Source organism: Chaetura pelagica, unplaced genomic scaffold (genome assembly GCF_000747805.2).
Source record: "Chaetura pelagica isolate M959 unplaced genomic scaffold, ChaPel_1.0 scaffold222, whole genome shotgun sequence".
Taxonomy (NCBI): Eukaryota; Metazoa; Chordata; class Aves; order Apodiformes; family Apodidae; genus Chaetura; species Chaetura pelagica.
Window position 1 is genome coordinate 6,056,854 of NW_009952711.1, and position 21,275 is coordinate 6,078,128.

The following is a 21,275-nucleotide window of genomic DNA, read 5'->3' on the forward strand; positions in this document are numbered from 1 at the left end:
ATTAAGTCTGTTTATTATACCTCTCAATTATCTAATATTTTCCAGGTCACTGAATGCTGGTGTTACAGACCATTACCTGTCTATGTAAAAGCATAATTCTTACCTTTATTTGTAGTAATTTCAACTGTTCATAATTGAAGTTTTACTGAATTTGTTTTTATGTGAAGATTCAGTCTTTCACTGCACGCTTTTTTTTTCCAGCCTGATCTTGGTGCTTAGGCTGCCATTTTTTTTATGTGCTGGTGATGCTATTGATAGACTTCATTTAGAGACAGTAAGCCTAGGGAGCCCTCCCATTCCACTTTTTATTTGGGAAGTAGACTTGGCCAAGGAGACTGGCAAAGCGGAGGTGATCTCTGAGGGCCTTGTGCCAGGCAGAGCAGACCTTGTCTGAGATGACAAGTTCAAGAAGGACAGGGAACTGCTTGAAAGAGTCCAGCGCAGAGCTACGAAGATGATTAAGGGAGTGGAACATCTCCCTTATGAGGAAAGGCTGAGGGAGCTGGGTCTCTTTAGCTTGGAGAAAAGGAGACTGAGGGGTGACCTCATCAATGTTTACAAATATGTAAGGGGTGAGTGTCAGGGGGACGGAGTTAGGCTTTTCTCGGTGATGACCAGTGATAAGACAAGGGGTAATGGGTGTAAATTGGAGCACAGGAGGTTCAAGGTGAATATCCGAAAAAATTTTTTTACTGTAAGAGTGACAGAGCACTGGAACAGACTGCCCAGGGAGGTTGTGGAGTCTCCCTCACTGGAAACATTCAAAACCCACCTGGATGAGTTCCTGTGTGATGTACTCTAGGTGACCCTGCTCTGGCAGGGGGATTGGACTAGATGATCTCTCGAGGTCCCTTCCAGCCCCTAAGATTCTATGATTCTATGATTCTATGAACTTAGTGACAGTTTAAATATTATTATTTTTTTATTTCTAGAGCTTTTGCTGTAGAAAACCTTTGAATTTGCAATTACTACATTATTTCGTCAACCTTTTTGTATCAGCATATTAATTTACTATTATTTTTGGCAGAATTTTCCTTTTGTTATGGGCTTCATGAATGAAAGGAAGGAGCCTTTCTATAAGGTTCTATTTTCGGGTGAAGCTTCAGGAAGGATCACCTTGTGGCATATTCCTGATGTCCCTGTGTCAACATTTGATGGTTCACCTAAAGGTTTGGTGATTCTGTGCTCTTGATACGGTCTCTTTAATGATGTCTTTAAGTCACTTTTAATGAAAACTTAAATTCTTATAAAAATATTTTCACATTAGAAAGTGATGTTCATTCAGTCACTGTGTGATGATTGCCTGTAGTTATAAGGAGCAAGACACTAACAAAGATGAGTGTCTAGAATTTCTTCTTGGGGATAACAAATAAATGTTCCTATTTCCTTACTATCTTCTCATAATTGCAAATGTCCTGACATTGGTCCTATTTATGGTGGCTGCCAGGGAGGTATAAAAGGAAGGACTGAGTGAGATGTTATCTAGTGTTGGAATAGCAACTGCTGCCTTTCAATTGCTAGGAAGTAGCGAGTTGAGGGGGAAGTTATGATTAGATGAAGATGTGTGTTTTGTTCTGTTTGTATTTTTATTTTGCTTTGAGTTTAAAAAAAAAATAAAAATTCCTAACTCTTTTCCTCACCTTCTAGAGATCCCAATTACAGCAAAATGGGCTCTTCAGGATGATTTTGATAAACACCATGCAATGTCAGAGGGAATTATTGATCATCTTTGTACATCGAAAGATGGAATTGAAAGTGCAGCTGTTAGTTCTTCTGTATACATACCCAGTCTTGATAAGCTTGTGTGTGGATGTGAAAATGGGAAAATTTTTGTAACGCTAGGTTTAAAAACTGCAAGAGCAAGACTTCTAGAAAACATAACTTTGCTGAAAGGTAGGTAGTAACAGTGTTGCCTACATTCATCTCAGTGAAGCACAGAAGACTGCATACATAAGCAGTGATGGTCAGGGACTGAATGAGGAAAATGGAAGGTGATGATTTTCTTTCTCCCTCTGTGGCTGATCTATCAGATTACAGCTCAGTACTATCAAGGTGCTTTGCACTGTCAAGAGTCCTGGAATGGCTGTACGGATGGGGTCACCTGAAAGAGAGATGTGGGCTGTCACGGTATGAGCAGTAGTCATCTGTGTCACTTTCTAGAAGGTCATTCCCCTGAAGGAATAAAATGACTGCATCTGAGTAGATGAAGTTCAGATCCTAGACCTTTTTCCAAAATTCTTTGATCCTACATAAAGGATTGCATTTAATCTTTTGAGTCTCCTGACTTTTAGCACATGTACTGTAAAATATGGAACCTCTATTCTTGAAGAAAAAATAACTTATGTACCATCTTCTTTCAGATAATTTACCTTATAAGGTTCTGAATGGTCATAGTAGCAGAGTCACTTCTTTACTTTATCCACATGATAAGTCAGTAAGATTTGATCCAAGCTGGCTGTTATCTGGTGGGCAGGATTCTGTTGTCATCTGCTGGAATTTATTTACTGGAGACATTTTACACCAATTTAGTCTTCACTCTGGTCCAGTGACAGAACTCTTGCGATCTCCAGAAAACTACAGAGTAAGTACAACCATAATGAATGATGTCTCAAAAACACCCCAGAAGTATCTCTATATGGGAAAGAAATCACTGGGCAACTTTTCCCAGGCATGTTAAAATAATGTGGTTATGACAGTGGTCATTGTGTTGAAACAGAAGTTCTTTCTGTTTTGCAGTTAAAAGATCACAGCATAGTGTGCTGTGTATGCAGTGATCACTCAGTAGCGATTCTACACCTCCAGAAAAGAGTGTGTCTCTTACATGCCAGAAAACATCTCTTCCCTGTGAAGAAGATAAAATTTAATCCTGTTGAAAATCTGCTAATTGTTGGATGTGAAGACGATTCAGTTTATATTTGGGAAATTGAAACAGGTAATAAAACAAAGGGATTTTCTTTTTTGTTCACTTCCTGTACATTTTGTCTGTCATGGTGTTTTACAAACCTAATGTATTGCAGCAATACCAACACACTGAATGTATTGATTAGAGAGTTTCAATATTTATGTAAACAATCAAGAAATAAAATTTTCATATGGTTCAGGGGATATTACTACTAAAATACAGTAGCTTAAGTCATATCCTGACAATCCAGTGGTTAGCTGACATTGCAGTGAATTGAGCAGAATACTTCTGGAAGCTATAAATAAAATGCAAATTAATATCTTCAATAAAAAGAGTGAATTTTTCAATCCTAACAATTCCAAATTAGAGCACAAAATTCTGATTTCTTGAATAAAATCTGAGAAACCTTTTGAAATGATTATCACTTAATAGTGGAAGATAATTGCAAAGCTCATAACTGTGTAGTCAGGAAAACTAAAGCTGAGTGTTTCAATTTAAAGTGTGGATTTGAGAATGTAATGCTGATTCACAATGGTAATAGATATAGTTATTTGAACTTGGACAGAACAAGCTGTCAGAAGCTGTAATGATGTAAGATAGTACAACACAGTGTTTCCATCTGATTCAGAGCTTTGTGTTCTCAGATGGGGTGGAACCACTGAAAGGTACAGAATATTAATATTGTATGAAAACAGTTTTACTAATATAACACTGAGATCACAATTTACCAGTATTACAACATACAGTCAAGGCTGTTTGCTTTGGACAAAACGTCCCTTGTATCAAAGTACAAAATATCTATGTTCAATGCAGTACTTGGCAAAATGAGCACAGCATAAATTACAAGCCTGTTGTGTTAGTAGGCTATTTAACACCATGAAGCTGCTGGCATCGGAGATGCCTTCTGGCACTTAATATTTTCCCAGATTTACTGAATTGCTTCTTTAAATAAAAAGGCTTACAGTAACATTAAATTGAACTGACTATTATAGTCAGTTAATATCCTTGGTTTTACAGTGTTTGCTTTTGTTGTTGTTTGGTTTTTTCCCCTACAGTTACTTGAAAAGGTAAAGTTCACATATTTCTGCATTGCATTTTGAGATTAAAAAATATTTATTTTTGTTCAAAAGCATTCATAAAAAAATAAGAATAGATGGTGTGACTTTAGGAGGCTGTTAAATTGCATATAGGGTGATTCTTATTTTACTTTGCTGTCTTATTGTTGCTAAGTGACTGTATTGTGGTCTTGCTTAGAGTCTTCACTTTAGTTGCACTGCTGGGAAAAACAATACAAAGTTGTTTCCAAAAGTAAATACTAGACTCCTATGGTACTCTAAACTTGTTATTCTGCTTCTGTTGCTGTTTCTTTCATAACTTGAAATTCTATTTTCTGGTAAATATGTAAGATTCTTCTTGTGTGTGTTCTGCTCTTCATGTAGATGCATGGTATTACAGTTGTCAGTGCATTTTCTTCAGTCAGGAGGGGGCATGGGTTCTACCCTTTGCTCAGTCCTCTTTCTGGAGTGTTTGTGGAAGAGTAATAGTCTTGGGATTCTTCTTCCTGCCTTGTCATTCCTCCAATAAAAAATAATAAATAAATAAAATAAAAAAGCAACCTCCAACCAGAAACCCTCAAACTTTAAGTTAAAATAACTGTGCTAGTACATTGAGTATAGTTTTATTGTTTATAGGACATGAAGTTAATTTAAAAGTTGAATTATTAGCAGAGCTTATTTCTAGAACTGAGAAGCATAATATCTTTGAGATTTTCAATTTATAGTGTGTACTCTGGTAAAAATTCTGATTTAAGTGTACCCTACACGTAGAAAAGATTGTGCCAGTTCTCAGGTTTTTTACTCTTTCAGCCTTTCAGTATTATTACTACTTCATGGTACGTGTACTATTAGCTAGAAACAGTGCGGACAGGTCATAAGTATTCTCAACTTCTGCAGCTAAGGAAATAATTGCTAAATAATTTTCTCTGTCATTTTTTAATTGAAACGTTTGGCTGTTGATTTAAAGGAGTCATCTGTGTAGGCCTGAGAAAAGGCATTCCACATGTGGTATTAGAGAAAGCCAGGTCTGCAATGCTCAGAAGGTGTCCTGCAGGACTAAATGGTACTTGGGCAGTGTATGCCTTTGAGTTAACTCCTGACAGGATATTTTTATCTCCACAGTGTGGTGCAGTGAGGGTTTTTAGTTAAAAACAAAACCAAAAAAACAAGCTAAACACCAGACTGTAATTTCTTTCCTAGATTTATGAAGAGTAAACACTGTGGAATGATTTCAGTGGTGGTGCTGTGTGTGCTTAACAACATGGAAAATTACTTTGACTCATTAATTCTATGAAGCTGCTAGGCCCAAATGCAATGTGCTGTACTCAGAAATGTAAGAACTAATAGTTTCTTTCACCATACAGTGCCTAAGGCAGCCCAGAGAACTTAAGTGTCTGGGGACAGAATTATATCTCAGATGGAACTTCAGCTAGTACCGCTGGGTAACTTCACACTAAAGTATAGTGAATTCTTTGTAAACCCAAGATTTACCAGCATAGCATATGGTACCATAGAGACAAAAATTGGCATATACTTTTAACTGTCTCTTATCTATAAAAATGTATATTTAAAAAATAAAGATTAAGTAAAATGTATATATTTATGTATATCTTCAGCTAGGATGCAGATTGTTAAAAGTGTGGGTTTTAATTGCTGTTTCTGTATCCTTTGTTACCAGTATCAAATAAGAATAGGAGCTATGATCACCACCTCTTACAGAATAGCTGGGGCACAAGAAGGGATGCAGTTATTTGCTACATGAACAATTAACAAATTAATTTTTTTTGTTTCCATTATGCATTGGTAAACTAAAAGGTGCCATCTAGGGTGAATACCTGGGAAGGCTTACTGGGATAAACTGTAGTAGGTTTAATGTGAATTATATCTGTATTGCAGGGGAACAGGAGAGGTCATGGCATTGATCCTTGAAATTGGCCTGACCTAGATCAAGAGCTATGTAGGTACTTCAGTGCCACTCAGGCAGACAAAGCCTTGTTCAGATGTGTGGGAAAGATGTGTATACAGTATCACAGACAAACCTCTGCAGAAACACAACAGCCTGTGCTTATGACTTTCATCTGCTGGCAAATGAGCAGGTTGCCATGCATAGTACTCCTTGTCTGTGCAGGTACCTGCAAGCATTTTTCTTGGCTCACTTAAATAGGATAAAGTCTAAGTAGTAGCCTTGGGCTTGCATTCCTCTGCAGAATCAGACATAAGTTTTTATTTTTCTGTAGTCAGAGTGTTTCTTTTTTCTGGCAATGCAGCTAGCTTCATGACTGAGGCTTTGCTTCTTTTGAAAGTCTGCAGAGGACCTGATTTTCTGTCAGACTCATATATCATTGTTTACAGTTTAAAAAGAGTTACTGTACTAGAGTTAATGGATAACTGGGAAAACAGCCAGTCTGTTTATAATTTCAGGCTGTGGATTAAGGAATTTTCATGAATATTTCAATATTTATGCTCTTGCAGATTCAGCAATAATTCTGTTGAATTTGACAGATGACTTTACAAAAGTTTAGAGCCATCTAGTACCTATGACTGTCTTTTATTTATGCCAATTTAGCTCCAAAACTGCCTTCCACCAGGTAATTAAGGGGATGACCCCTTAAGCAAATCAAAGGCTTCATAATGTGTAATACTTTGTCTAATTCCCTATGCCAGGGGCTGGCATGCTTTAAAAAAAATTTCTGAAGTTTTGAAAATTGGAGTTTTCTTTTGGGAGGCTTTCATAATAGGATTGTATACTTTATGAAGTGGAAGAAACATTGTCACATAGATTTAACTTAACCAGTGCTACTTTAAGTACAATTTGTTGCATTCTTCCTTCATGAGCTTGGTCAAAGATACCTTGTTTTACATGCTCAGTGGTGAGTCGCCTCAATACAATAGTCTCAATAGTCTGCCTATATTCCAAATAAGCAGGCAGGAGTATAGTTGATTTCAAGTGGAGTTTATCTTACCTAAGTTGAGACTTCTAGCTATACTTAAATACTAGCTCTACCTATTTTGTTTTTGTAGTGAGCAGGAAGAAGAAAGAATAAGTAAAAATCTGTCTTTTTTCCTCATTGACTGCAAGGAGAATCTAAAGAAGGGCGGGTAGGGGGAAGCAAAGCTAATTGTCTGCTGCTATTACAGGTCTAGAATAAGATAAATTGAATTATATCCTTTTAGTCCTTTGATTTACAGAACTAAGTAGAATTTTGTTATTCTAAGCTTAAATGTTGTTGTTGCACATGCATGAGAGTAGTGCTACAGAAAACAACACAGAAACTATGAACTAATATCTGTGTTGTTGAATGTATTTTACCTAAATTTTAATGTATGGGTACAGCAACTTTCCATTACAGTGGAATATCTTTCCATGATAATAAATATTGATCTAATAATATATTTGGAATATTAATATAGCATGTGTGGAGCATATATTCCAAACTTGTGTGCTAGAAAAATATAAAAATCAATAACAAATTTTATTCTAATTAAAGGGCAGAATATTTCTTCTAATAGCTACCACTTGAAATCCACTTCAATAAGGAAATTGGTGGTTATCTATATGGCTCTGACATTTTTCCTAAGCAGTTGGTATCTCTTTTCTAAAAGCTAGTTATCAGTGTGATAAGATGTAGAAATAAAAGGATCAGTATTTTTTTTCTTGCTGTGTACAGCATGTGGTAGTACCTCTACCAATCTAGGGATCTGTCTAATATGTATTAAGGAGTAAAGAATGGGTGGACTTTAAAGAGCAATCTTCCTTGCTTGGAGGAGGCAGTCTTCATTTATCAGAGGTAGATTTAGTCTTTCAGTTAGTACAAGTTTAATACAAATGTATTCCTTGAAGTTCTTAATGCTCTCAGAGTAAATCTAATAACTTCTTGTTGCTGTTTTCTGCCTTATAACTGTTTGGTTTTCTTGTTTTATGACATGCTTAGTGAGAGTTTAAAAATAGATAACATGACTTAATAAAAAAATGTGTTCAATTATCATGGTAATATGCAGTTAACTTTACACTGGCTACATTGTATTTTTCATATTCAACCAGGGAATTTTGAGAATTTTCTTGCATGATACTAACCCTAACCCAAAAAATCTGAAACATATGCCTAAAGAATGTTTCTGCTGAGCTCAGATCTCCTGTACAGTCAAAATTAAGGGTGTGCTTACAATCCTTACCAGAAAAGGTAAAAACCATCAATAAATAGTGGGATTTGCATAGTCAGTCATATTTTTGGAAGACTGTGTTCAGTGAAGTCATTTAGAAGGCAGGTGCAATGGTTTGAATAGAGAGTATTTGAGATACTGAGGCAAAAGAATGATGTGATGTGTTGGGGCAGTACTGCTCTGCAGTTTCAGAAGATGTGGTGTCTTGGGCATCTTACAGGCTTCTTGACTGAGTACATTGAGATTGTCTTATTGCTAATGTGCTATATTAGCATACATTCAAGCACATATATGGCTCGCTTGCATTTATAGTATCAGTGTAAACAGTACTTCATATGACATCGGAAATCTGTCTAAAATGCAGAAAACCTCCTCCCTAGGTCATTTTCAGAGTACCAATAATGGTGATTTCACATGTTACTGTAGTAGTGCCATTAGAATTTTCCCTACCTCTTTAGAAGCTGTTTTTTAAAAATGGTTTGTGAGCTCTAAAACCAAATTTCAGAAAACTTTGCCTGAAACTAAGTCTCTAGCTGGGGAAGCGGCATCTTGCATATTATGTACAAAGGGACAAATATTTTTTCTATACATGAAATCTGATTTCTTGATTTTGCAAGAGCACTTAATAATCTGAGGGATGATCCAGTCCTGCAGGAGCAAGAAACTCCAATTATTTTTCTGATTGAAAATACCTAATGCATTTTTACAAAACACTTCAGATAAATTATTCATATGTCAATATTAAATTTGGTACAGGTTTTTTTCACACTGGGCTTGATATTTGTGCAAGTGCTGTGATAATCATAGTGATTTTTAGCACATAGACTGCTTTTTTGTTAATGGCAGTGGTGATTTTATTGAATCTGCTTAAAATATGTACTGCTGGGAAATATTATATTTGTATGTTATGTATGGAGTTTTGCTTGGTTTGGTTTGGGTTTTTAAGTAGATTGTCATTTAGCATGTATGACAGCTTTTCTCCTCTCAAAAATAAATCAGCAATTAAACTGTTTAGAAAACTAAGGTTTAGGTTTCATCTGGTGGCTGTGAGGAAATAAGGTGTACAGTTTTAAACTCCTAGAACCTGTATCAAAGTAAACTTGGCCATTCATTTACTATGCATTTATACCTAGATCACTGAAGAAGAAACAACGATTACACTCCTGTGACTCTTTTGTTCTTGCAAAATTTAGTGATTTGCATTTTCTTTTGATACCTTTTTCAGTTTTCCTTTCTCTCACTTTTTGTGTCTTCATCTTTCTCTTTTTCTCTTCAAGTCATTGGTCTGAATTAGATTTGAGTGGTTGATTGTTGTCTAGGTGTGTTTGCATTTCACATGCTGGAGGCTGTGGTCACAGTCACAGCAGTTGCTACCTTATTTTAATTTTTTTTTCCAATGAACTCGGCATAGCCTTAAGATCTGGGCTGATGCAAAGTGCAGTTTGAGAGTCCTTGGTAACTAAATCTATTAAGAATTTTGTGAAACACAGCTACTTGCATACTATGTGCACAATTTTTACATGCATGGGAGCAAAAAAGCTTCCTGATCTTAAGTTTCTGTGAAGTCTGCTTATGCATTCATTTTCTTCTCGCTAACAAAGTTTGCCTGTAGGCAGGGTCCTATGCCCTAGGGCAGAAATCCAAGTAGTTTATGTATTGTAGAAGTAAGATGCGGTATCTGTGAAATGGTTTTATTAGGAAGGTGCCAAGTCAATCTCTGTGGACCTCATGTGAGCAGGACAGTAAACTTCATCTTGAACTGATGATAAATCATAAATCTTCAAAAGTACAAGATTACCAAATTGTGTTAAGTCTTAATTGATAGAAGTGCCTACGGAGTAAACTCTTCTTAGATATTTGGATTGCAAAATTATTTTTTTCATGAAATTGCCATAATTTATGTGAATGCAAGTATTAGAAGGCCCTTGGAGAGATGCAAGTTTTCCAGGAAGAGATTTATTTATTTATTTTTCCAAGACAGCCTGAAGTTTGAGTAAAATTTCTCGTTTCAGTCTAACCCTATGCTTTAGAAAAAGTCCTGACATTCATTTTGTCCACACACTCACAAATTCTGCGTGTACTCAATTCACACACACACAGAATATTTTCTTCCTTTCATTTTAGAATTACACAATATAATATTGGTAAGTAATTTGTTAAAGTAATATTAATCTGTCCTGCAACAGAAATTCTGAAATGAGAACTTGGCTGCATTGATGAACTGCTGTTTTTGCCTACATGTGTAAACTTGCATTATGTATGAGACTCAGCATTTTATTTATATTGTTCTTCATTGCTTTCTTTAGCTGTAGAATATTTTGCAATATTTCGCTGATCCTACTTGGAAAATGTATATTCTGAAGAATATCAGTTAATGTACAGCTGTTGGACTACATGATGGAGATCTTCTATATGCAAAAAAAATTATGGACAGTCTGCCAAAGGCTTCTACATGTTCCTATATCCAGTGCTATAGTCACATGGCATCTCCATTGCTAATCTATTCCTTTTTGTAAAATATTTAAAGATTATTAGGTTTTAATAGATTTGGTTTCGATCCATTCCATTTCTATTTGGATTGCATTTATTTTTGTCTTGATATTGGTTGGAAATACATATGCTTAATGCAATGTTTGTTCCATCTGTTTGGGGCTATTTGATATAACAGTGGTGGCAATAGCAGTTATGAGATTTTTCAAGCAAAGTACTTAAACCACTGTCTTGGTGCAAGATGGTAAATGAGGTGTCTTCTGCTGAGGAACATAAAATTTCTGCCTGACTACAAGCATAGGTGGAGTTTCATTTTCAGATTATTTTTATTTGTGGAAAGGAAGATCTTGACAGAAAATAAACCAGGTAATATTACAAATTAAACTTGTTCTGAAAGGTGAATTCTTTGTTTTGGCTACTAGTGAAGAAAAGGATTTGCTCTTGACAGCCTTTGAAGCTATTTTTTATTCACTGATCACTGTTATACTGTAAGATGCATCTGAGTTACTAGGTCACAGCAGCACTGCAATATTGAGTACTTTAGCTGTGACAGTGAACAGAAAGCACTGGAGCCTGGTGATATGGCAGGTCATGTGATGTCAGTGAATATTTCGTCTTGAGGCAAGATAATGTGTGAACTCCCTAGTAAAAATGTGTAATAGGAAGAGAATCTGGAGAACTGTGTGAAGCGCTGGCACCAAGAGACACAATTTGTAGTACTTGGTCCAGAAAAAGAATAAGATGTTGTAACAGTCTCTAGCCAGTCACATCTGGTGGTCCAAAGCTGCCCAGGAGAGTGAAATACTCCACTCTTGTCTGTTCCTGAGACTTGGTTGCCATGGTCACAGCTTTAGAGAGATAAAGACTTTATTTTCCTGTATTTTTTATGTATAGAGGGGACATGGCTGTGGTGTTGCCACTACACAGAAACCCTATGTTTTCTTTTTCATCTATTGCTATTTTATACTCCCCATTCAAAAGCTTTTGGGCTCATTTGGGTTTAAAATACATCAGGTTTGAGATCTTTTTTTTTACTTCTTTTATGTTCTTCTGTGTACATGTTCTCTCTTTTATTACTGTTCATTTTATTTTAAATCTTTAAAATCAGAGAACATATTTCTGACAAATAACTGCTTCTGGAACAATAACCACCCTGCCTCAGTGTTCTTTTGACTGTTTGCTGTGGTCAGAATGTCTTTGTTACTTAGACAGGTTTTTCCATCCTTTCTGTATGTCCCCCCTCCTTGTTTTTTGTGTCTCAAAGATATTCAGGAATCACAGAATGCAGATCTCTTCCTTTGCCACCTACTCACTTTGACAACAGTGTTTTGGGTTCTTTTGAAGTGTGAAGTACAATGGGTAAAATAAATTGTAATACTGTCATGTTCCCTTGCTGCCTTCCATCATAGGTTTTCCTATGCTCCAGATGTACACACAAATCTGTATGTATGTACACACATAGACAAAGATCCATAATTAAGAAGTATGTGTGAACAAGAGTTTTTAAGAATGGAATAATCTAGAAGGTGCTACTTCTAAGGGATTTGAGATAGCTGTTTTGAATGATCCATAAATTATTTAAAGAGGTGATTGTAAGTTTCTGAAACTTGCAGCCTTCTGTCAGGAAGAAACTAAGGTGTTTGTCCAGGGCATTGTTTTCTATTCAAAGTTCCTATCTATAAATGAGCTTTCTAAAAAAGGTAAAAAATTATAACTCCTGAGAGAGGTCGAGTTGTTTTTCTTGCTTATCGACCCAGAATAGATTGTTTTGGTTTATAGAAAGTTAAATTTTTCTTCTCTAAACTACACATAAAAAAATGGTACACCTGCTGTGGCGTGATCCTACCACTTAGAAAAAAGTTTGGTATGTAGCAGAAGTATTCAGCAACCCAACAACCTCTAGTTTTTCAGTTTGCACCCATAAGTCTGGAATACATAGAAGCACATCTACCAGCAGCTGAAAGTGAGATACATACAAGTATTTACACCTGTGTGTAAAAATCTAAAATATGAAATGGATTTAATGTATGTAAAGACTGTCTTTTTATTCCATTCAGGCCATGGTTTTCAAAGGAGAAATGCTGCTGTCCCCAGCTTCTGTGTCTTTTACTACTTCTGGTCTGTTTCTCTTTCAAGTAGAAGTTTTTCCTTCAACCAGAGGTGAAAACTTGGCTCTGAAGCCATTGCCTGGGGAGAAGATCTAATATATGAAAAATAATGCAATAAATTTTACTCATTATTTCATGTGCATAAAAAGAGGATAAAAAGACAACTCAGATCTTGGTTTTTTTTTTTTTTGTTGGAAACTTGGTTTATCTATTTGTCACAATAGCCTTAACAGAATTATTGTATTCAACATCCATGAGATTCTTCCATAGTGTAGTCTGGCTCTGAGGGATGACTGGTCGTGAGACCCTCAGAGATGTTTCTGTAGCTAACAAAACAATTTTTGAATTTTTGAAGGTCTGTCTAATGTTAAAGAGTAGAATCAGGCCTTAGAAACTTACTCTCCTTGAATTTCTTAAAAATGTATTGTAATCACTGCCTTAGCTCCTTGCCTATGAAAGTACGATGACACACAGTAATTTCACAAGGATATTACAATAATAGTCTTTCTGAAGCACTTCAGTACTCTAGTAGTGCAATGCACAGATACAAGTGATACAGAAAACAAGGATGGATATATATGTCTCTGTATATATGTATAATGTTCCCTGCATAGGGGACTTGCTGCAGAAGATAGTAGATACTTTGCTCTGAATGATGCAGGCAGATCTGTGGGGAAACACACTGTGCTTATAAGCTTGAGAGACTACATTGCATGTACTACATTGCAAAGAGGCCAAAAGTATATTAGCTGACTGACTGTATTATTTCCAATCTTCTCACCTTTGCAAATGCTTTTAGGAATGTGTGCTCTCCTGTCTAGTATGAATTGTATAATCCTTCCATGTGGATGTAGTTTGTGTGTTTCTGAAATACTGCAATGTTGGGAGCTTTGTAGCCAGTATTGTTTCCAAGTGTTTGTTGATAGTCCAACCGTAAAGGCCTTCAGGCAATTAGCTTTCTTTCCAGTAAATATTTAGTTTTGTAATGATCCGTCACAGTGGCCACAAATCCTGGGGAGGGATGAGGAAAATAAACAAGGGAGCCTGATCCTTATTTTTTCAGTGCAATATTATGACATAGTAGTCTGTGCTATTTAATTGATTATGGTAGGGGACAAAGAATCAGTTGCATTACTTATGTTCTCAATCAAGGACTCTGGGCCATATAAGTAACAGACATGATACTGCAGTGAGCAGAAATGAATGAATTTCAGAAATAATTGCAGATAAGAGATTTTATACACACGTACAGACACAAACACTTACCGTATGAGATCCCTCAATCCCAGTCCAATATTTTTAGCAGGTGTTACTGACAGAACTTCAATGTTACACATTTCTGGTAGCAATGAAAGGGAAAATTCATGTTGTACTACTTGAGGCTACAAAGAATTCAAACAATGAAAAAAACCCCTACATTTCATGTTCTAGCAGATATTTAATACATTTTAAAACCTTCACATGTGTTTTATCTCTGATATTTATAGGAAACATGCCATTTCAACATTTTCTTATGAGTTTAATTCCCATAGGAGATGTGTAGTATGTAATAGGATGTTATTTCAAATACATTATGTTGGTTTAGATATCTTTAATGTTAGTAATACATTAAGTACGATTATGAGAACTGTTACTAAAATAATATAACTGTATAAGAGCTAAAGGAACTGGATTGTCTAGAGCCACTTAAGTCTCTGAACCATTGTATTAATGGCTAGTAAGCTACACGTAGGATGTTTAGGTGTTAAAAAGTGAGAGAGGTAAAGATGTTTTTAGGAATGAAAGAATTGAGCTTTCTCTTGCTATTTGTAATCTAGAACACTAGAGGACAGCACTAAAATATTACATAAATGTGTTATTGTTTACACTGTTAATGATACAGATGCTTTGTGAGAAGAAAACAAATGACACTGTTTTGAACAGAGTTAGGGCAAGTGGTATTTTTTATTTCCCTTGCTTCTGAAAACTGACTTGACACATTATACAAAATATCTTTAAATTTTTTGTGGTCTGAATCAAAAGTATTTGCTGCAGTGATTTCTGTGGAAATTAAGATGTATTTTTTTAATGTGGTAATGCTGTAGAATAGACTGTTGTGTAAACTGACATTTTTGAGGTCCAAAAATGAGTATATTTGGTTGTCTCATCTGTAAATGTTTCATGATTTATCTGCTCACACAAAATGTACTACGTTAATCATATACTGAAATATTAAATAGTGTAGTTCCTTGAAAAAATTACAGCTTTTGTTGTGTTTCTCTAGGCACACTGGAACGACATGAAACAGGTGAAACTGCAAAAGCAATTCTTACTTCCATTGAAGATTCAGAATATTTAGTGACAGATGCTCTACTTCCTGCATCTCAAGAGTTGAAAAGAAATAATGGTGGATACAAACCATCTAGCTCTTATAAGCATGGCATGGGCTCTCACAATCTTACTCATACAGAAAAATCTTCAGATAAGGTAAGAATAAAGAGTAGATTGTTTCTCAAGAGTGAGGAGTTGTGATTCAAATTCCTTATCTTTTCACCTTCCCTGGTGTGTAGCCCTGAAAAAGTGGCATAGGGGCTTGGTTTTCAGTTTCTAAAGACCTGTTCCAACTGGCTTAGTTTCTATGCCTTTAACCCCATTTCCTAGAACAAATGGGGAAGATGGGGGCAGTGCCTTATGTAAGGTTACCAGTAGATCGTGTCAGCTCATAGACTTAACGTCCATAGACTGTATTTCCTTCTGCCTCTGGCTTATGACTGCACCTATTAAAAGTGGCCTGAGAACAACTGAACCCAGCAGTTCCAAAGTATGTCTTAAAAAAGCACATGGTGGCGCAAATCTGCTGGCCTTCCTATTTTTGCTTTTCTATGAAACTGCAGATTCCTATTGTCTTTAATGGTAGTTTTTATGGGGTATATTTTTTTCTGTTATCTCAGAACAGAGTATAAGTGCTTTACCTTGGTTGTAGTGCAATCAAATTTGGCATCTTACTGGTTAAAAAGAGGATGGTGGTGTTTCTTGTGAGATACTGGGCTGCAAATAGATAGGACAGTCTTCAGGAGAGTTTCATCCAGGTGTTATTCTTGGCTTTATCCATTGTTGAAAAGATACGCTCTTTCTTTTTGTTTTGAAAAAAAAAATAGAAGGAAATAACATGCTGAAACTAGCGTTTATATGCTGGTAAAGCTGTGAAAATGAGTACAGAGACACCATATAATGGGAAATAAGGCTAAAAAAGCAATAGTCATTCTATTTGACTGTGTTTGCTAAATGTAAAAGCAATTATTAAAACTGTGTCAAATCTAATCTGGTCTCAAATTCAATGAGGTAGGTGTTACCTTATTCTGGTTGGAAGGTAATGGTACATCCATTTTTCTGAAAATCCTGTTTGTGCACCAGGAGTTGAATGTATTCACTGACCTCTCAGTAAGAGTGTATCTTAAGAATAGGGTATCAATTTTGTTTGTTCATGTTTATCACTTTTTAATTAAAGAGGTTTTGCAAATTCCATTTTCTGCAATAAATAGAGGAAGTCATATCTACTACTTCTCAGCCCTGTATGTAGATAAGTGATTTTTTCCAGAAGTATGAGAAGATGAAAAATACTTTTCCTCTACTTACATGTGGAAACAGCCTTCAGACTAGTCTGTGGCCTTTTCCTGGCTGTATTAGTTATGGCAAACTAAATTGAAAATCTGTCTGATAAAGTACAGCTTAATGCAAGTTATATTCTTGCCTTTTATTTTTAAGTTTTTTCTTTATTGTACCTGTAAATTTACACAACTTTGAGTTTATAATGATTGTTGTTCAACCCTTAATATTTGTCTTTGACCTTTTACTGACCTTAGTTTGATTTCTCAAGTTCTTTTTGATCCCATTTTCTGCAAAGTCGTCTTAGAGGGTAATCCTGCTGAGCATGTTGTGGGGCAGATGGTGCACTAGTTGGCCATTGACACAGAATCTGAGCTCACTGTTAGTTTATTAGAAGGAATAGTTTCTTCCTGCCTTTCTAAAGAGGAAAAGCAAAAAAACTTCAAGTAGTTTTGTGTGGAGGGTAATTTTGGTCATACCTATTAAGTTGAAAATTGCATGGATTTATTGCTGGAAAAAATGTGCTGCTTGTAGAATATGGGAAAACAGTTTTTGGTAAATTTTGGAGTGGAGCTGACCATGTTTTGGGGATTATCATGATCTTAAATTGGAAGTAATATCACAATAGGTGGCAGTGGAGTTATAATTTCTAGCACTTCTCTTGATCAGACATACAAATTGGCTGCTCTAAATTCTCAATAAAGCATTGGGTTTTTTGTTAGAATTTGTTAATTGATTATCTTTTCCCAAGGAAAACTTTTTATTGAAATATTATTGATATCTCTTAGATTTCCCTGTGACTGTAAAAATAGATATTTTTTTTTAAAAAAGTCAACTTCTTTTTTTCATTACAGTAATGTTACTTTAGTGTGATTTCCTTGAAGTTCTTTACTTGGGAAACAACTTTTCATTAATCAAAAATCTGACCTCCTTTATATCCAGTGCTGCTTCTCACCTCCACCACTGTTAAAGCAGTTTCTTTAGATTGGTGTGGGAGAGATGCTGGAGGCTAAATATATAAGGTGTAGCTGAACCTGGGAAGAATGACAATGGAGGTCCCCTTCATGCTATTTCAGAAGCCCAACATGATTTACACAAAAGGAGGGTGGAGCTCTGCAGCTTCTTTAACACTATTTTGTTATTGCTGAAATTAAGGCTTGTTATGAAGTCTAGTGTTTTCCTTAGCTCCTATACAGGACAATTGTGGTTTAGGTTTTTCAAGAAGTGTTGTATTGACTCTTTTGGGTTAGTGTATTTTTGCATCTTGAAATAGTCTTCTGAAATCCAGATTCCCTGAAATTAAGGAGAGTTCTGTGGATTTCAGAGTTCAATATTCCATATTATATTAATAAGTGTGTAATGACCACACAGATGTCATGAAACTTTCAGATTTTCAAAAGGTTCTGGGAAGCATGCACACAAGGAGTATTTCATTATGAATGTTTCCCTGGCAAATTGTGTACTAGAATTTAACATGTTAAATTCTTAATAACATTTCTATTTAAAAAAATCCACCATGGTCAATTTTGGTGCCTTTTTAAGAATTCAATTTCAGAGATTTATGTAATAGTAAAAACCAAGTGGTAGTAGTATCTGTTGGTATTATACTTGGGTGGTTGTTATTTTCTACAATGAGCTGATCCATATGAAGATGGCATGCAAGATTAAGCATTTTTCTTAACACTTATTATTAAATTGTTTTAATATTAATATTTAAGACAAAACAACATTTGTAAAATAAGTCTTTCTTTACTCCACCCTAAGAAGAAAGAAAAATATCCTCACACAGCAGTCCAGCTTCAAAGGCTTTATTTCAAAACATTTGTCATGATGTAAATCACAGATACAAAAGCAGAATGCTTTGATTTCATGGTGTTTGGACCATTTTAATTCTTTTATTGTGCTGCACGTGTCAGTGGGAGTACCAATAACAGATGAGTGTGACAAATGCAGTTAACATAAGATCCATATTAATGTTGTTAAATCCCCTTGATATATTTAAACAGATTTTAATTATTTTCCATGTCGAAAGACTCAAAATATATAGTTTAATAGTTCTTCGAGAAAGCTTTACTTAATATGTGAATGTAAAACCTCTCATAAAAATGAAACTTTTATATTGGCCTTAGTCATTGACATAGGGTATTCATCAAGTCAGCAATTTGTGTGGCAAAGTGCCATTTGAATAGTGTATTGTTAGAATACTTATGGTCCACTTGACAAGGGCTCTTGCTGTAAATAGTGCAATTTGACTCCAGCTGTTAAAGAGTGGCTTTGACAGCAGCCAAATAGAATGGAGATGCTTTACTGCACCGCAGAAAAATCAATATTGGGCTCTTGTTCATAGTAACCTGTTTTTTCTTTTTTTTGCAGATTTATACAAGACTATCTAGAGTTCATTTGTGGAAGTTTAAATATAATTTTTTAAGTGGCTCTGTTTTATTTTTATGTTGGCAATGAACGTTGTATGTGTTTAGTGAAAAAACAACAAATAACAGTACTTTGTGGATATACCTAAATAATGTGGTAATGCAATATTCAACTCTCAGCTTATATGGATGAGTATTAGGATGTGGGTGTATAAGTTATGTAACTAGTGACAAAAATCATCTTTCCTTCTTCTCTGTTTTGTTTGTTGTTGTTTTTTTTTGTTTTTTTTTTTTTTTTGTAGTGCTGCTGTAGTATCCCTGTCAATTTTATAAGTATAGGGTTTTTAAAAACAGATTTCTTTGTTGTTCTCCCTGTAACAACCCCCACAGATGTTGACAGCCTGTAGTGCCATTGTAGATTTTCCTGAAGCATAGTCCTGCTGGTGCTGAACAGTTTTCCAGCAGTATTCAGTGACACAAGGTTGCTATGATACCTGGCCAGTAGCAATAGGTATTGAATCACTGGTCTTAATTACAATAGACTACTCACTAGATTGTGTGCTCATGGTGTTTATATGGAACTAGCTCTCATTATACCTCTAAGTCATAGTTATATTTGAAAATTGGAGCTGTGTGAAAAGCTGGTTAAAAAAAATTAAATGCTTCAGTGCATCATGTGAAGATTTCATTGATGCACATAAAAAACTGGATATGTCTGGGAATTGCATTCCTGATGTTCCAGAATATTTGCATGTTAGAATGTTGCCTGGCTTTTCAGCTTAAAGAATTTGATATGAATCTGTGTTTATCATGCAGTGATATTTTTAGTTACTTGAAGGATGTTACGGGTAAAAATGTTGGAGGGAGAGAGGGTTCTAAAACTTGTGAGATAATTACTAAGCCTTGGGCTGCTGACTTATACTACTGAAGAGCTAGTCCAGAAAGAAAAGGGACATTTTTGCTATGTGTTTAAGGCAAACAAGACAAAGATGAGGGGGGAAAAAATTATTTACGTATTAAATTTTACAGGTTAGGTATATTTGTTCCTTGTTGCCTTAACAATTTGTTAAAATACCATTCAATGTGTGATGCAGAGAGTGGAGTTGAAATGTCTAAATAAGGATTTACACATCTGTAAAAGAATTTTGATTTATGCAGTTATTAGACATAATCATGACCAGAGTAGTTAAGTACCAGTTCCTGTAACACTTATAAATGTATTTCAAGCATTTTAAATTGACATATGGAGTATCAGTTGTGCTAAAGAACTTACTGTTCACAGATGTAATAGCATGTATGTTCTGCTCTAAACAAAATATGTAAAGGTGAGATGCTTATGAAAGAGATGTTTTCTTAGCATGAAGGCCAAATTTTATATTTTTATAGTTGCTTAACACAGAAAACAAGAATTTACAGAAATTATAAATTTAAAAATATCCACTTTGTTATGTTGCTGCGCAGAGTAAGTGAAAGACAACAGCCTGTAGGACAAGAGCAGTTATTTGTTCTAGTATAGTAAAGGGTGCAATTTGAAAATTTGTTATTGGAAGCCTGGAAAATCACTACTAGTTAAATCTTACTGATTGAAATATTGATAGAAAAATGTAAATAAGTTATATGCACAAATACCATACTATAAACAAAATCAGGAGGAGTGTCATAAACAACAATATGTTAGACATAGATTCTTTTTGTTTCTTTGCTTTTCTAATATTAGAGTATTATTAAGAGGAATTGCAGATCTTGATTATTTGTATGAAGTGGGTTATTAAGAACAAAGCAAAACAGGAAGTAGTAGAACATTTCACCTTAAAGTTACTAAGTAACCTTTCTATTATTGCTGCCAGAGTTTTGTGGGGGTTTTTTGTGTTTTGGTTTGGTTTTTGTTTGTTTGTTGTGGAGACTGACTTTTTTTTTTTTCCCTGCCTAGACAAGTAGTTGGATGCTGTGCTAAAGCTAAAGGAGGTGTTACATGTCCTATTAGAAGTAATTTTAAGGTCAATTATCAATAAGTCTTGTGATGAATTTCACATCGAATGACCATTTATTGAAGCTAATCTAGCTGTTGCTGTCTTCATTTTCTCTCATACCTCAACTGTCATGCTGCAACTCCCTTCTCTGTCCCTTGGAAACTATTGCAAAGTTTCTATTAATTTTATTTAGGTAAATATCTTATGGATAGAAACATACAGCATCTACCCTACCGAAGTGCTATTCGTGATACCTCATTATCCACTTATGATTGTTTGTTTTAGTTCTCAATGTGGAATCTTTTCCAACTTGAATTTTCCTATCTTACATTTTAACTTTACTACTTTCTGGTCCTTAAGATGTGATATTTTTCTTTTGTCGATCAGCTTAAATGAGTTTCCTTGTAAGTTTCTACCGGAAACCTTTACCTACCTGATTGTAATTGTAAAATTAATTGACCGTTTTTGTTCCAACTTTTATATTTTAATGTTGTCCAATGGTGTTCTTGAGAATTCTTAAACATTCATGACAGGAGGATGGTGGACTCTTCACATTGTGATATGAATATTTTCTAAACATCAATTTCCTCCCTTCTAATAGTTCAGTTAGTAATTTTTTGTTAAGAAAAATATCA

At 35.1% G+C, this 21,275-nt stretch overlaps 1 protein-coding gene across 1 annotated transcript in view; it reads left to right on the top strand.

Annotated features, from left to right (window-relative positions):
• The window catches only part of WDR72 (WD repeat domain 72), a 94,091-nt gene that overhangs the window by 13,575 nt on the left and 59,241 nt on the right, over positions 1-21,275 (top strand). The window contains exons 9-13 of the mRNA XM_009994428.1: positions 1,028-1,169; positions 1,648-1,893; positions 2,361-2,581; positions 2,737-2,932; positions 14,980-15,182. Coding sequence (XP_009992730.1) covers positions 1,028-1,169; positions 1,648-1,893; positions 2,361-2,581; positions 2,737-2,932; positions 14,980-15,182 — 1,008 coding nt within the window. The remainder of the gene's footprint in view (positions 1-1,027; positions 1,170-1,647; positions 1,894-2,360; positions 2,582-2,736; positions 2,933-14,979; positions 15,183-21,275) is intronic.